This window comes from Nannospalax galili, unplaced genomic scaffold (assembly GCF_000622305.1).
Source record: "Nannospalax galili isolate Female #2095 unplaced genomic scaffold, S.galili_v1.0 scaffold805, whole genome shotgun sequence".
Taxonomy (NCBI): Eukaryota; Metazoa; Chordata; class Mammalia; order Rodentia; family Spalacidae; genus Nannospalax; species Nannospalax galili.
This window is the reverse complement of record NW_008353486.1, coordinates 2281107-2298355: the sequence shown is the minus strand read 5'-3', so window position 1 is coordinate 2298355 and position 17249 is coordinate 2281107. Positions and strand designations below refer to the sequence as shown.

General features: G+C 45.1%; 1 protein-coding gene and 1 pseudogene across 1 annotated transcript in view; one reads left to right on the top strand and one right to left on the bottom strand.

Moving 5' to 3' along the window:
• Positions 1-7685: 7685 nt before the first annotated feature.
• On the bottom strand, positions 7686-7785 carry LOC115067278 (annotated as a pseudogene).
• A 7184-nt stretch (positions 7786-14969) lies between these two features.
• The window catches only part of Rab1a (RAB1A, member RAS oncogene family), a 38476-nt gene continuing 36196 nt past the window's right edge, over positions 14970-17249 (top strand). Inside the window, exon 1 of the mRNA XM_008850640.3 lies at positions 14970-15281. Coding sequence (XP_008848862.1) covers positions 15259-15281 — 23 coding nt within the window. The 5' untranslated portion in view covers positions 14970-15258. The remainder of the gene's footprint in view (positions 15282-17249) is intronic.

Here is a 17249-nt window from a genome sequence, read left to right as displayed (position 1 = left end):
TGACATCTTAGTTTTGAGCCTTCAGATAACTACAGTCCAAGTTGGCATAAAACTGCAATTACATCACACATATCACACAAGAGCCAATGGCTGATCCCTGACAACCCACAAAGCCAGGAAAAGTAATAAACTATTGTTCTACGTGACTGTATTTTGAGGTGGCTTGTTGTATGATCATAGAAAATCTGAACAGAAACGCCGCCAAATAAAGAATTTCACTTGAGGTGGGATGTGGGGGCATACACCCTTAATCTCAGCGCTTTGAGAAGCAAGGCAGAAGGATTTCTGAGAGTTCAAGGCCAGCCTGGTCTACATAGCAAGTCCCAGGTCCTAGGCCAGGGCTACATAGTGAGACCCTATTTAAAAAAAAAAAAAAAAAAAAATGTGTGGGGGTGGTGGTGGAGAGATGGCTCAGTGATTAAGAATACTTACTGTTTTTCCAGAGGACCCAGGTTTTTAAAAAAATATATTAATTTATTTATTATTTTATGTATATGAGTGTATTGCCTGCATGTATGTAAGTGCACCTGTGTTGTGCAATGTCCTTGGAGGTCAGAAGAGGGAGTTGAATCTCCTGGAACTGGAGTTACAGATGTGGGTATTGGGACTCAAACCCAGGGCCTCTGGAAGAACAGCCAGTGCTCTTAGCCACTGAGTCTTCTCTCCAAGCCCCCAGAGGACCTAGGTTTTATTCCCAGTACCCACATGTCAGCTAACAACTGTCAGTAACTCCAGTTCTAAAGGGTCTGACACCCTCTTCTGGTCTCTGCAGGTATTGCACACACATGGTGGGCTTACACACATGCAGACCAAACACTCATACACATAAAAATAATAAAATATTTTTTTAAAAAAGGATTTTACTTGGCCATACTGGTAAATCCATCCTTTTATATTTGGAATACTTCAAGGCAGGAAGCAGATGTTAAATAGAAATTACCAGAGGCTATAGTTTGGAGCTAAGTCCTGCACTAAGCCTTAGCAGAATCAGCCGAACTGGAAGTGAATTCCCCTAGTGCTACAGTGCTATCTGCTGAGAAGCTGCTTATCTGAGAAATCAGCCAAAGAACTGAATTTTCAAACAAGCTACTGTAACTGGAAAGATAATGAAGTGCCCTCTGCCTTAATCCTCTCGCAAAACAAGGAACCGTGAAAGAACTGATGTGCCTCCCTCTCTCCTGCTCTGGCCTACACTGGCCTTGCAGGGAAGTCTTTCCACACAGCCATTCTTTGTTTCTTGTTTCTGCCTTTTACTGCCCCTTTCTGTCCATAAATCCACACCGCTCACCAAGATTTTCATTCTGATCTATGGAATGAAGTGGTACTTGTTTTAGAATAGAAAATAAAGCCATCCAATATCTTTAAATCTCAATCAAGGCCTTTACCACAGTGGTACTGTGTTCTAGCACAGCAGCCTGAGGAAAGTGTTTTTATGAGCTAATGAAACTGCATGTAAAACCAATTCACCAGAAAGCACATTTTAAACTCAAATATTTAGAAAAGCTGTTTTGCTTGTCTCAAGTCAAATACTTGAAAATCACTCTTTTTCCTAATTTAAACGGATCTGGCTTGTTTTTGTTTGCTCTTGGCTATGACCAGAATTCCAGACCAGAATCTAACCTGTTTGACGACTGTCTGAGCATGCAGGGGTGCTCTGGAACTGGTTTTGCTGTTGTTAGGCAAGAATTTGAAAATGATGTCATTAAATTAGTGGGCATGAAGGCTCATTCATCACTGTTTGCTTTATTTATTTAATAGGTTTATTGATGATGATGCAAGGGGCAGCAGGCTGGGCAGTAACCAGAGTGCTGTCTGCCCATCACTGATTTTTAAGGGTTTGGGAATTTTGTTTTTGTCGTTTGTTTTTTGAGGCAAATTCTTGCTGTGTGGTCCTGGCTTGCTGTGAACCTGTGGTGATTCTCCCAGTTCCTTGAGTGCTGGGATCATAGGTGTGTGCAAATGCACCTGGCAGAAAATAGGTTTTGTCTTAAATAACAATAACTCTGAGCTGGGCATGGTAGTGCACACTTGTAATGCTAGCACTCAGAAAGCCGAGGCAGGAGAATCGGAGTTCAAGGCCAGCATGAGCTACATAAGACCCTCTCTCACCAGATTTTTTTGCCACAGGACCTTGGGACATGCTCTCTCATCTTCCCACTCCCACTTCTCTCTTCCTTCATCTAACGAAACATTATTTTGCCTCAGATCTAACAGAAGTTCTTCACAGATGCATTTGCTGGCCTCTGCAGCGGCATGAGATGCCCCAGTTCTATTTTCTCCATAGCATATTTTGTAATAATAATTAGGTATCTTCAGTTGGGTAGTTACTTCATGTCTCCCAAGGAATATATTTTCACTTGTTTATGAGGTCATCTACCTGTTTAGTGCAACATGATCCTATTATATGTTTTCATCAAGACAATTAAGCTGGGCCTGGTGATGCAACCTTTAGTACCAGCACTTAGGAGGCAGACGCAGGTGGGTGTCTGTGAGACTGAGGCCAACCTGGTCTACATAGTGAGTTCCAGGCCAACTGGGGTTATAGGGAGACCCTGTCTCAAAACAAAACAAAACAAAACAAAACACCAAGATGATCACTGTTCCAGGAAACTCTTACCCAGTTGTGAATAATTTTATTGTTTATGCTGGGCCTGGTGGCGCACGCCTTTAATCCCAGCACTTGGGAGGCAGAAGCAGGCGGATCTTTGTGAGTTTGAGGCCAGCCTGGTCTACATAGTGAGTTCCAGGACAGCTGGGGCTACAAGGAGGCCCTGTCTCAAGAAAAAAAAAAAAAAAAAATTTATTGTTTATTTCAGGAATTTCCAGGAAGACCCACCAACTCTTCAAAATAAAGCATCAAATGACAATTTGCTTTCCAGGATTCTTGGAACCCCCTCACTCAAACCGCCCACCAATCCCTACAGTCCACAAGTGAGCCTTATCAAATGCTAACCAAAGCTTCTCTCTCCTGTCTTTTCAAGTGTTTGTGTTTGTTTTAGTTTTTGAGATATGGTTTCCCTTGTAATATAGATTAGCCTTACACTCTCTATGAGGCCAGACTGGTCTTTAAGTCACAGTGATCCTCTCGTCTCAACCTCCCAAATTCTGGGATTATAGGCACATACTACCATGTCTAAACCATCTCTCTAGTCCCCTAATACTTTTTTTCTTGATTTTTCTTAATACAATACATCTTGATATTTAGAACCCCTCTTCTATCTGTACCCCCCCATAGCCCCCTCACCAGATTTCATGCATTCTGTCATATATATAAAGGCCTGTTGAGCAACGTTTGTATCCCCACATGTTCCTTGGTGTGAGTCCATCCACTAGAGCCAGGTCAACCTATCTATCGTCACTCTTTAAAGAAAACCAACTCTCCTTTTTCCGGTAGCCATCGGTTATCAGTAGTTTCTCAGCTAAGGTTGGGGTTTCCTACCCACTTCCCCACTCCTGTGTCAGGTTTTTGTCTAGTTTGAATGTCCATGGGTCTTGTGCCTGCTGTCACCATTGCCGTTAAGTTAATATGAGCAACTTCCCAGTCACCTGGAAATCTCTGTTTCCTTGTGGTCCTTTACCACCCTTGACTCTTACAGTCTTTCCTCCCCCTCTTCCGAAAAGGTTCCTGAGGCCTGATAGTTCTTTTACAAGGGAAGAACCTAGGAGTCAAAAGACGCCATCATCATCAATTTCTCCACAGTTTAGCGTTCCTGTACAAAAGGAACCTATGGTTCTCTCCCAAATGTTTTCTGAGTTTCTGTACTACACTTTTATTCTGACTTCCCATAAGAGTTTGGCATACAGGATGGTACAGCCCACCCAGCACAAGACTTGCTCCAGGTGGAGAAGAGATCTTAGCAGGAGAGGTGCTGGGATGTCTGAGCCATAAGAGCTCTTCTTTCCTGTCTTGGAGAAAGCAGAGGTGAAGGATGGACAGCCTCTCCACCTTACCCAGGCAGCAGGAGAGCTTCTGCAAGTTGTCAGAGGTGGGGAAAAGTAGGACAGAGGAGGAAAACGCCTTGGGAGGAAGTTGTGTTGGTTACAGTGGTTGAGCATAAGGTTGAGAATGGGGAGGGGATGTCTAGAGAAAGTGCACAGCTGATGGTACCTGACCCATGGTGTCCCTGTGACCTTCAACTTCTTTAGAGGGCAGTGTGGGAACTTTATCCTGTGGTGTGGTGGCTCTGTTACACAGCATGACCTCCAGGTGTGGTGGCACATTCCTGCAATCCCAGCCCTCAGGGAATTAAGACAGGAGGTACAGGAACTCAAGGTCAGTGTCTTTTACTAGCACATTCGAGGCCACATTGGGCTATGTGAGCCACCTGGCTTCTTGAGACCATTATCTCCACCCCATCACCCCTCAAAAAAGTAAAAGAGAAAAATCTTTGTTTGGGTGACATTTCTTTGCAATTTTGTGATTTAAAAAAATACCTCTGCTGGGCATGGTGGCACACGCCTTTAATCTCAGCACTGGGAGGCAGAGGCAGGCAGATCACTGTGAGTTCAAGGCCAGCCTGGTCTACATAGTGAGTTCCAGGACAGCTGGGGCTACAGGGAGACCCTGTCTCAAAAAGGCAAAAAAAAAAACAAAAAAAAAAAACCCTCTAATTGAGTAGAGGAGTCCTTGGCTGAGCTGGTGGTAACAACTGGATATCTTAAGTTCAGAATTCTGTCTTTATTTTTTTTGAGACAGGGTCTATGTTACCTAGGCTGCATTCAAATTTACCTCAGCCTCCTGATAGCTAGAATTACAGGTGTGCACGTGTTCTGTCTTGATAAAGAATCCCCTTAAGCCAACTCTAGTCAGGCTTCTTTAAGCCCTCTTCTCAACTGGGCTTCAACCTTGGCCTAAATACTGTGAACTCCCAGTACAAATGATTTATTTTACCAACTGTCTCCCCCAAACACATACATATATACACACTACTGAACTCAAACAAACACCACCATTGCAGGTGGGAGTATAGCTCAGTAGCAGGGTATTTGCCTATGGCAAGGTTCTAGGTTTGATACCCAGGACTGGGGAAAAAAACATAAAGCCAGATATGGTGGTTTACACCTATAATCTCAACACTAGGGAGGTTGAGGCAAGAGGCTTACTGTTAGAATTTGAGGCTAGCCTGGGCTCCAGCATGAGACCCTGATTCAAACAAAACAAAACCCCAAACCAAAACAACAACGTAAAAACCACTGGGATAATTTCCAATAGTTCAAGGCTACCAGCCTTCAGATGACCTTAGTACTGTCTAAGGTGCTAAAAGCTCAATAAGGCCTGGCAGAGTGGTGCTCACTGGTAATCCCAGCACTTGTTGCTCTTACAGAGGACAGGAGTTCAGTTTTTTTCCCAGCACCCAAAACAGGCAGCTTACATCCACCTATAATTGCTGTGCCAGGAGATCTGATGGCCTCTTGTGGCCTCTATGAGCATCTGCATACATGTACATTCACACAGACGCATACACATAAAAATAAAATTGTAGAAAACAGGGGCTGGAGACATGGCTCAGCAGTTAAGAGCACTGACTACTCTTGCAAAGGACCCAGGTTCAATTCCCAGCACCCACATGGCGGCTATGAACCGCCCTTAACTCCAGTTCCAGAGGAATCCGAAGCCCTCTACTGTCTTCCATGGCATTGTATGACATGGGTGCACTCACATACATGCAGGCAATACACTCATACACATAAAATAAAAATAATAAATAAAAATAAAAGCCAGGCGTGGTAGTACATGCCTTTAGTCCCAGTACTCAGGAGAGAGAGCTACATAGTGAGTTCCAGGACAGCTGGGGCTACAGGGAGACCCTGTCTCAAAAGGACCAAAAATAAATAAATAAATAAATAAATAAATAAAATAAAATATTTTTAAAAACAGAAAACAAAAAACAAAAATCTTGAGTTTTTTTGTTGTTGTTTTTGAGACAGGGTCTCATATAGCTCAGGTTGGCCTCAAACTCACTTCACAGCTGAGGAGGACCTTGAACTTCTTTTTACATTTATTCAGTGTGGGGGTGGGGGGATGTGCACATACATGTGCCATGGCCCACATGTACATCAGAGGACAACTTGTGGGAGTCAGTTCTCACCTGCCATGTGAGTCCTAGGGATCAAATGCAGGTCATCAGGTTGGTAGAAGTGCTTTTACTTAGGGAGCCATCTTGCCAGATTTCCTGCCCACCCTCAATTTTTTTTTTAAATACTTTATTAGTTTCTGTAATCAAACTCACTGTTGTGTGACACTACTTGTGGGAAGACACAAAAAGGCATCTACTCACCCCAGACGGGGAACCAACTGGTTGAACCAGTGAGTTTTATTGGGGTTACTTATGGGATTATGGGTAATGGTTACTTACAGGAGCAGAAATGGCTCAAAGACAGTTGCATCAGTAAAGCCCACCCCAGCATGGATGACAGCTCAGGAAAGCAGGAAACCTGGAGCACACCACACAATTCACAAGCAGCTCAACAGCTTGGAGAGTGTCCCTTCCAGGCTGCTCAGCTGGTCTGTGCCCCTTCCGGGCAGTTCAGGTGGTCTCTGCCTCTTTCAGGCAGCTTGGCTGGGCTGAGAGTGTCTCCTGGCAATCCTTATTGCATATCTATAGATCTGTATCTACATCTATGCATGCTTGGGGAGAGAGGAGCATTGTGAATCTGGTCAGTTTCAAGGACTTTCTGAAGCTATTGTGTTGTTTTCTTCCTGAGTTTAAGGAGTGTCCCTGAAGGATGGAATATTTCACTTCTCTTTAGAACATTCCCAGGTCTCCAGGAGTTTCCCTCCAAAATATAAGATTTCATTCAGAGGAAATTTCTGCAAAATACTCATGTCCATAAGATCTTGCATACCTAATACGGTATATTTGCCCCCCAAAAGGTGAAGTTTAATATTTTTTTCTTTCTATTTTTCTTTTCTTTTCCTTTTTTTGTTGGTCTTTTTGAGACAGGGTCTCCCTGTATCCCCAGCTGTCCTGGAACTCACTATGTAGACCAGGCTGGCCTTGAACTCACAGAGATCCACCTGCTTCTGGCCTCTGTCTCTTGAGTGCTGGGACTAAAGGTGTATGCCACCACAGTTGGCACAATTAAATTCTATGTAATGCCAACTCAACATGGTAAACTGGGATACTTTTTTTTTTGTATAAGATGTTAGACAGTCTTTTTAAAAAATATTTTATTATTACTATTATTATTATTATTGTTATTTTTTTGGTCTTTTTGAGACAGGGTCTCCCTGTAGCCCCAGCTATCCTGGAACTCACTATGTAGACCAGGCTGGCTTTGTATTATTTTTATTTTATGTTTATGAGTGTATTGCCTTCATGTATGTGAATGAACCCATGTCGTGCAATCCCGCGGAAGTGGGCTTCGGATTCTCCTGGAACTGGAGTTAAGGACGGTTTGTAGCCGCCATGTGATTGCTGGGAAATGAACCCAAGTCTTCTGCAAAAGCAGTAGGTGCTCTTAACCACTGAGCCATCTCTCTAGCCCACTTTTTTTTTTTTAACAAAGTTGACAGCACAGCTAAAGTTTCTAAATTTTCATTTATCTATATGTATGTATATATACATATATATGTAATATACACGCATATACATGGATGACCAACAACAGCAGTATTTTCTGCACTGGCATCAGCAGCAGCTTTCCTTGGCTCTGCAGTCATCTGACAAAAACCGTAGAGACAAAAATATATGAACTGCTTCATGAACTTGCGAGTTGTCCTTGTGTGAGGGCCATGCTGATATCTGTATCTTTTCAATCTTAGTACATGTGCTGATAAAGCAAGTGTACTTGCTTTGAACGTCTGATCCTCCTGCCTCTACCTCTCAAGTCTTGTGAGCCAGCTACTAATCCCACCGTCCTGAGGACTGAACTCAAAGTCCTCTCACAAGCACTCCACCACTGAGCTACATCCCCAGCCTGAGAGCTTCTCTTTGAAACACAATAGAACATGCAGGGAGATATTTCTTGCTCTTACCTCTAGCCCAGTGTGTGCCTTGCTCTAACTTTTACCACTGGCTTTGGTCATAAAGATCAAAAAGTTTGTTTCTTGGGGCTGTAGAGATGGCTCAGTGGTTAAGAGCACTTGCTACTCTTCAGAGGACCTGAATTTAAGTTCAGTTCCTAGCACTCATGTTGAGTGGCTCATAACCACCTGCAACTCCAGCTCCAGGGTATCGAACACCCTTTTCTTGTCTCTGCAAACACTTGCTTGCATACATGTCACACACACATACACAGTTTGTTTCTATCCAGATAACCCTCAATGAACAAACTCAGTAGCCCCATCATACGAAACACTGCCCCTCACTTTTCACAAAGCCTTCCTTAGAACATGGGTCACTTTAAAAACATTTCCTGACTCATTTCCCAGCTTTGCTCATCTTTAACAACGTCTGTTTTGAGGGGCTTTTGTGTGTGTGCGTGCATGTGTGTGCGTGCGTGCGTGTGTGTGTGTGTGTGTGTGTGTGTGTGTGTGTGTATGCGTGCTGGGGATTGAACATGCTAGGCAAGAGCTCTCCCACTGAAGCACACCTCCAGCACTCAGATTTTGGGGGTTTGTGCTAATTTAGGATGATAATTTCTAGGAGTTCCAGTGCTTCCCCACCAGCACAGCTCTAAGTCTGACCTCAGCCACACAGCACTCCCGTCTTCCTCCCCCCTCCACTCTGCTCCAGGGTCCTTCCGTTCGCTCCTTCTCTCACCTTGCTGGGCCTTGCTTCCCCATTGGTAGCCCAGCTATGTTATCTCTAGAGCTTCCCTTCCTTCTATACTTGTAGATTCTCTCTCCACCTTTCTGGAATCTGCCCCTTCTATTCCTGGTGCGATTGCCCTAGAACTGGACACACAAGCTCTTGTCTTAAGGAATCTAGTTACCTTTTAACTAATCTCCCTACCTCCAGGCTCCACATAGCTCTTAAGTGTTCCCCACCTCACATTCCTTTCCCTGGCATTGTTTGGCTCTTGGCTGCCTACTGAGTAGTCTAAGCTTTTTAGCTGGCATCCAGGGACTTCTATCTCAGTTTCCAAAGAATCTGTGACTGCTATTCCTCAAAGAGGTGTGCACATTCTGAAATAACTGGCTTCCTTTCTCCCATTTCTGTCAATGATAAAAAATGTCAACCTGGCTGGAGAGATGGTTCAGCGGTTAAGAGCACTGACTGCTCTTGCAGAGGACCTGGGTTCGATTCCCAGCACCCACATGGCGTCTAAAAACTGTCCTTAACTCCAATTCCAGGGGAATCCAAAGCCCACTTCTGACCTCCGAGGGATTGCACAACACAGGTGCACTCACATACATGCAGGCAATACACTCATACACATAAAATAATAAAAATAAGATATAAAATATTTTTTAAAAAGTCAACCTTTTTCAGGGCCTCAGTTACTGCGATCATAAATGTGACCCAACTACGTTGAAACTTTTCTTCTTCTGTTCTTCTACATGTTACCAATTTTGAAATGTCTGATTAGTGATTTAGATGTTTTTTGAATTTTCTCCTGGGGGGGTACTAGGTAATGTCTACCCCACTTCTTTCAAGGTCCCAATGACAAACCTAAGTTCCATTCCAGAGATTCCCCCTGTGGAACCAATAAGTTTATTATGGTTCTTACAGAACGTGGGTGAGGGGTTACTGACAAGACCATAGGTGCAGCTGCACCCCACATGAATAATACCTTCCCTCTGGTGGTATAGATGGAGCCCCTTCCTGTAGGCATCCCCAGCTTATATACTCTAGCCCCTCCCCAAACTCCTGAGGCTAGGTGCAAACAACTGGCTCAAAGGAGAGTCTGGATACTCAGGTGAGGGTCTCATGAACCTTCTTACCCCCTCCTTCTGTGAGGGAGTGTCAAGAGTCAACAAACCCAGCTGGGATGATCTTTTTAAAAAATATTTTACTTATTTTTATTTTATGTGTATGAGTCTATTGCCTATATGTAAGTGTATTGTCAAATGCCCACGGAAGTCAGAAGAGGGTGTCGGATTCCCTTGGAACTGGAGTTATGGATGGTTGTTAGCTGCCACATGGGCATTGGGAATGGAGCCACGTCCTCTGAAAGAGTAGCTGGTACTCTTAACCACTGCGCCAACACTCCAGCCCATGGGATGATCTATTGTAAGCAGGCACAGCTGATCTGATGAAGATGGCAGCTGTTTGGCTCATAGGATAGGACTGTACAACAACATATACTTTATATGTAAATAAATTATGTCCTTAATTTAAAATTTTTGTTGTGTCATCATCTGTGTGTGTATGTGTGTGTGCATGATATGTATATGGGCACACGTGTAGAAGTCAAAGGACAACTTTATGGGATCCATGCTCTCCTTCCATCTTTCCGTGGGTTCTGGGGATTGAACTCAGGTTGCCAGGCTTGTGCAGCAAGTACCTTTATCTGCTGAGCCGTCTTGCTGTTCTTAATCACACTTTTTACGTGTGTAGCACTGTTTTTTGTGATGTTAGCAATCAAACCCAAGTGGCATGGATTTCTTTTCTTTTCTCTTTTTTAAGATTTATTTTGGGGCTGGAGAGATGGCTCAGCCATTAAGAGAACTAGTTGCTCTTGTAGAGGACCTCAATTTGGTTTCCAGCACCCACATGGTAGCTAAAAGCTATCTGTAACTCCAGTTCCAGGGGATCCAGCATGCTCTTCTGACTTCTGCAGGCATTGCACAGATGGGTATACTTAAATACATGCAGGCCAAACACTTATACACATAAAATATAAATAAATAAAAATAAATATGAATGTTTGGCCCACATGTATGTATGTGCATTGTGTGTATGTCCGGTGCCCACTGAGGCCAAAAGCAGACACTAGATCTGTGGAACTGGAGTTACAGACAGCTGTGAGCTGACATGTGGATCCTTTGCAAGAGCAGCTAGTACTCTTAACCACAGGCCATCTCTTCAGCTCTGTGACATGAGTTTTGACATCCCTATGAAGATATAGGATATTTCCATGAGATCAGAAAGTTACTTTGTAGAGAAGCCCTCTCACTCCAAGTTCCTGGCACTAACTCTACAGGGCACAGTCTTTAAATCTATTTTGCACTTTCCCCTATAGGCCTTGTCTGTGTTCTGAGCTCCTTCCTACTGGATGGTAATCTTCTTGAAGACAAGGGATTATAATGATTCGATTTTATATTCCTCAGAGCTATTCAAGCACAAGTTCCAAATACAGCTGGGCCTCACAGCATTTAGGAGGCTGAGGCAGGAAGATCAGAGGCGTTCAAGGCCATCTTCAGCTACATAGTGAGTTTGAGGCCAGCTTAAGTTACATAAAACTCTGTCTCAATAAAATAAAACACCCAAATACCTTACAACAACAGCAAAAAGGGCCGGAGAGATGGCTCAATGGGTAAAGGTGCTTGCTTCCAAGCCTGATGACCTAAGTTAGATCCCTAGAACCCACCTGGTGAAAGGAGAGAACTTTCCTGCAACTTGTCCTCTGACCTCCACACGGGTGCTTTGATACACATGCCCCAACATACACACTAAAAAAAAAAAGTAATTTTCTTTAAAGAGAGGCTGGGAAGATGACTCACTGATTAAGAGCACTTGCTGCTCTTGCAGAGGATCTGGGTTTTGTTCCCAGCACTCATGTCGGGCAGCTTGCAATACCCTGTAACTCCAGCTCCACAGGATCCAATGCCCTCTTCTGGTCTCCCTCAGCTACCTGCACACACACGTGGATACCGACACAGAGACACATAAACATAAATAAAAACGAATCTTGAAATCTAGGTGAATCTAGGAGAGATGTTCTGTTTGTAGTGCTCAGACTCAAACCAAGGCCTCACTCATTCTGTGCTAGTGTTCTACTACTGGCCCATACTTCCACCCCTAGAAGGGCTCTGATTCAATAGGGCAGCTAACAGAATGTATTGGAGGCCAGATGAGGGCATCAGATATCCTGGACCTAGAGTTACAGCTGGTCCTGGGTCCTCTGCAAGGACAGCAAGTGCTCTGAACTGCTGAACCATTTCTTTATCCCTTATTTATTTATTTATTTATTATTTTTTATTATTATTTGTGTGAGTCTTATTACTGTAGCTCAGGTAGGACCTCACTGTGTAGCTCAGGCTGCCCTCAAAGTTCCAACAATCTGTTTCAGTCTCTCCAGTGCTGAGAGCATATGTGTGAGCCACCATGCTTGGTTTATTCTGAGCTATTAATCTGAACTATAAAATTAGCTATTTCTAGAAACCTAAACATGAAGTACATTAAAGTTTGAGTCATCAACATTTGTTAAGGGTATGATTTAGTGGCTGGGGAGGTAACTTAGTGGGTAAAGTGTTTGCTGCACAAGCATGAGGATTCATCTTTGGATCCCTAGCTCCCATGTAAAAGCTGGGCTAGGTGGGTGGTGCACATGCATAACCCTAGTGCTGGAGGTGAGACAGAAGCATCATGGGGGCTCATTGACCAGCTAGTCTAGCCAATTGGTTCAATGAGAGATGCTGCCAAAAATAATGTGGTGGAGAGTAACTGAGAAAGACATTTAAGGACTCTGGCCTCTACATGGGCATGCATGGTCTAGTGCATCCCCATACATACATATGCACACACATGCACCCCTCCCCCCACAGAGTATGATTTTAAGATACTCTAAATTTTGGAAGGAAATCTTTTTTTTTTTTGGTCTTTTGAGACAGGGTCTCCCTGTAGCCCCAGCTGACCTGGAACTCACTATGTAGACCAGGCTGGCCTCGAACTTACAGAGATCCGCCTGCCTCTGCCTCCCGAGTGCTGGGATTAAAGACATGTCCCACCATGCCTGGCCAGGAAATCTTAGTGTCAGTGACATCCGTGTTGTAGGGAACTGGCCACTCATCACTTCACAGCTAAGCTGCCTCTAACCTTGCAGATTGCAACACAGTGACTAAGGATAGGCAGTGTTCTCTCCCCCATATACAGCAGGTACATTTAAAGCTTTCAGGGAATTTGAGGAAGAATTGTGTTATAAACTTCACATAGTTTTAGTTCTCACAATTACACTCTCATTTCGGTTAAAAGTTATTAGAGGGCAATTTGTTGAGGAAAAATAATCAATTAAAGGAAATTGGGGAAGTATACTTCCAAGGAGATATTAAAAAGAGTATTTTGGGGAGAATCTCTCTTACAGAAGTCCATACCACACTTTATAGGGTGTGATTTTCTGAGAACCTCCATTTCTGCTGTAAATCTCATGCTTAAGCCCGTGTTAAGATATCTTCAATAAACCTCAACTTTGCTTTTTTCTGTCTTTGTTCATTTGTTTGAGCTTCCTATGTAGAGCAGGCTGACCTCCATCTCAGAGATCTGTCTGCCTCTGCGTCCTGAGTGCTGGGGCTAAAGGCATCTGCTACCACACCTGGCTCCATCTTTGATTTTAGTTTTTCTGAGTTTTTAGTCCATCAAATCACAATGAGCATGAAGTGTTATGGACTCAGTGTCCAGCATAATAAATACTTTTGGTCCTTGCTTATCCATCCAAGGTCCTTCCTTTCCCGTGGTGACCATGTTCATTTTAGAAGTTAACATGTAAAGGAACCCTTTATTGTCTGATGAGGTCACCAATCGAACATGGAAGAACTGGGAATGGGGTGGGGGTGTACCCAGTACATGGAAGAAATGAGAACAACCTCTTTTTCTAAAAAATATTTTTTTATTATTTTTATTTTATGTGTATGAGTGTATTGCCTGCATGTATGTGAGTACACCCAGGTTGTACAATATCGTGGAGGTCAGAAGAGGGCGTCGGATTCCCCTGGAACTGGAGTTAAGGATGGTTCATAGCTGCCATGTGGGTGCTAGGAACGGAACTTGGGTCCTCTGCAAGAGCAGTCAGTGCTTTTAACCGCTGAGCCATCTCTCCAGCCTGGAGAACAACCTCTTGTATATTTTGGTGTCATAGGAATTTAATGCAAAATTTGCTGTCAGCCTTAGGAGATCATTTCCTTGGTTCTTAGAACAACTTGGAAGATAAACTTTGGACAATGTATTATACTATGCCCTTTGTAGTCAAATAACTCAAGATAAAGTGTTAAAGTTTAGTGGAGATTTAAATTCCTGAGCTATTTAAAGTTAAGACCATAAGATCTAAAAAAAGTGTTATCGGTGATGAAATTGCGTGACTTTAAAAAAACAAACACTTATTCCCAAATTTGCAGAACTCAGAAATAACTACTAATAAAAAGAACAATTGAACTTTAAGTCTAGGATCAGGGCAGGAAGACCGGTTTAGGCAGGCTCTAGATTGTATCTCAGCTACAGAATGTGGAGTCAGTGAAGGTTGTGAGGTCACGATGTAGGTGATAAATCTGGCTGAGTGTGCAAATGGGCTGGGGCACAGAAAAGATGGAGGCAGTGCCCCCCAGGGGCTACTGCGACGTCTAGGTGCTGGAGTAAAATGGTAAAAAAATAAAACTGTGGTTAAGCCCTACAACGGAAAATGAGTCAACTTGGGAGAGGTCGGGTGAGAATGGCTTGGTGAAGTCCAGTGCTCGGCAGAAGCCGCCTTTTTTCTTTCTGTCCTTCGGGCAGCCGGAACGCACTGCATAAGCCGGCCAGGATTGCCCGGCCCTTCCCCTCCGGTCTCAGCCCCTCACTGCGAGCCGGCGTCTCACCCCCGCCCCCTCCCCGGAACCGCCCTCCGCCCCTTCCACGCCCCTCCCCTCCTGCGGGCCACCGGCTCGCCCAGCCGCCACGTCTCAGATTACGTCAGCCCAGCTGCCACGTCTCACTGATGACGCCCCCCCCGCCACTAGGCCTCAGCCAATCCGCTAGGGGAAGACCGAGTGCAGTCCTAGCCTGCGAGCCTGCAGGGAGGGGATCAGGGAAGGGCGGGGTGCGGGGTGAGGGAATGGAGACTGGGCGGGCGACAAGCCCGCAGGTGCGCATGCGCGCAAGGCGCGGGGCCTTGCGGGAAGCCGAGTGCCTGCCGCCGCTTGGCCCGGTCAGGCTGCCCAGCTCGCGACGCTCTCGCGACTCTGTTTCCCGCCGTGCCGCGCGGCGTGGCCGTCCTCTGGGCCGCGGACAGGCCCCTTGGCCTAGGCTTCCCTAGTTCCTGGTTCGCCGGCGGCCATTTTGGGTGGAAGCGATCGCTGAGTGGCGGCTGCGGCTGATTGTGTTCTAAGGGTCGGAGTGGGGTTGGCGTTTGCTCTACCGGAACAGCCTAGCTTATTCCTTTCCTTCCATTACCTGTGGCGCGGAGAGTCGGGGCGGCGGCTGCGGCAGTAAGGGCGGTGGCGGCGGCGGCAGCTGCAGTGACATGTCCAGCATGAATCCAGAATAGTGAGTGTGGGAGAGTCGGGCGGGCCGGGCTGTGGGCCACGGGCGGCTCGCAAGGCAGCGGTGGGGGCGTCGGCCGGGCATGGTTGCCGGGCGAGCGAGGCCGAGCAGCCCGAGGGCCCCATTGTCTGACGGCGGAGGGCCGCGGGGAGGGGTCCGGTCGGGGTCGGGGCCGGGGCCGGACCGGGGCGCCGCGGGCGGAGAGCTGTGCCGGGGCCGGCGTTGAGTCGGCCTGGGAGGGCGGCCTGGAGGGCGCGTCCGCGGAGGCCGGGAGTCCTGGAGGACGAGTGTTTCTCGGGGAAGTGGGTGGGAGAGCGCTGCCCGAGGGCCCTGGCAGACCCTGCGCCCGCCTTGCGGAGCTGTCAGCCTCGCTGGGGTGGAAACCAGCCTTGCCTGACTCCTGAGCCTGTTGGCGCTCTCCTCCACCCTCCGCGCCGGGTTTCAGGTAATATGGATGCTTGCGAGGACTGCGTGGGCTTGAGGGGAATGAGCTGTGAGAGTTATTTACGACGTTTAGTTGTCTTTTGGGGTTGTCCCCTGAGTTAAGAACTGGCTGACCCATTAACCCATCCCTAGCCCCTCCCCCCCCAAAACCTGGGCTTTTTGAGATTTTGTTTTAGGAGACATCTAAGTCACTAAGTCACCGTTCGTCTTCTGTAGGCCGACAACAACAACAAAAAAACCTGAACCCCCAAACGAGAAATGTTTGTCCAATATTGCCAAATTAAAGCATGAAATTGCCGACAAATTGGAAAAGAAACGAATGGGACCCTTCATAGATCTGTGGGTTTTGGATTACCTACTTGAATACTTGTAGGTAGGAAATGAGGTTCCATGACGTGTCATGAAAAGTTAATGCATTCCTTTTTCTTGCTTACTCAAGAAGTCACGGCAGCAGATGTGACACACCTGGCACCTTTCATGGGGAGCTGGTGTTTACTTGGGTAGGCTTTGGCCTCTTCTCAGTGGTATTTGAAGCCCTCCTGCAGTTTCCATACATAAAAATTAACAACTAGAAGAAATGTAATTTTTATTCTTTAGTGTCATAATTCTCTAAGGGAGAAAGGGGAGAATTTTAAAAAGAGAAATCAGTATTGTCTTAAAGCTAAATTTATTTGCTGCCTTGGTCATTTACTGCTGAATATTTCCCTGTGAAAAGTCCATCATCAGTTTAGTTGACTTGTCATGTGTTTGTCACATGGCTCTTACAAAATGCATTGAGTTCAGATTTTGTAAGACTGTGGTTTGATGCTGAAATGGCCCTCTTCATTTACGCTAGGCAGAGCCCATAGTATTTTATTAGAATTTTGTATACTTTAATTTTATTGTTTGTGTGAGTGCCAGTGCTCTTGTGGAGCTTCTTTTGGGAGTTGGTTCTTCCACGATGGGTTCTGGGCATTAACTTGGGCAAGCACTGAGCTATTTCTCCAGCACAAAATTTTGCATACTTTAAGAAGTTAGTTACAGTTTATATAGTGACATGTTTGCTGTGTTGGCAGTTTTTCTCTTCTTCTTCTTATTTTTGAGACAGGCTCTCCCTGTAGCCCTGGCTGGCCTGGAAGTCTATGTAGACCAGGCTGGCCTCAGTCTCACAGAGCTCCTCCTGCCTCTGCCTCCTGAGTGCTGAGATTAAAGGTGTGGGCCATTATGCCAACTTTTTTCTTCTTTATCAAGGACTCCTAAGACAAAATTGGATTTGCATAATTGAGCAAAGTTGAACCTGCAGTACCTAGTTAGTAATATTTTTCTTGGCAGCAGTAAAGAGCATGGACTGGCCACATCTCAGAGGGTTGTAAACGTACTATTCAGGGAGTTTCCAGTATTTGATACTTATATTTATTACTGTAAAAAGATCTTGAAGATTAATTAGCTGAACAAAATTTGTAAGTTATTCAGATTCTCAGTTTCCTTCTCATTTGGTAAAGCCGTATATTAGCAGTCATCATTGCTACCTATTACGGTAGTACTGAA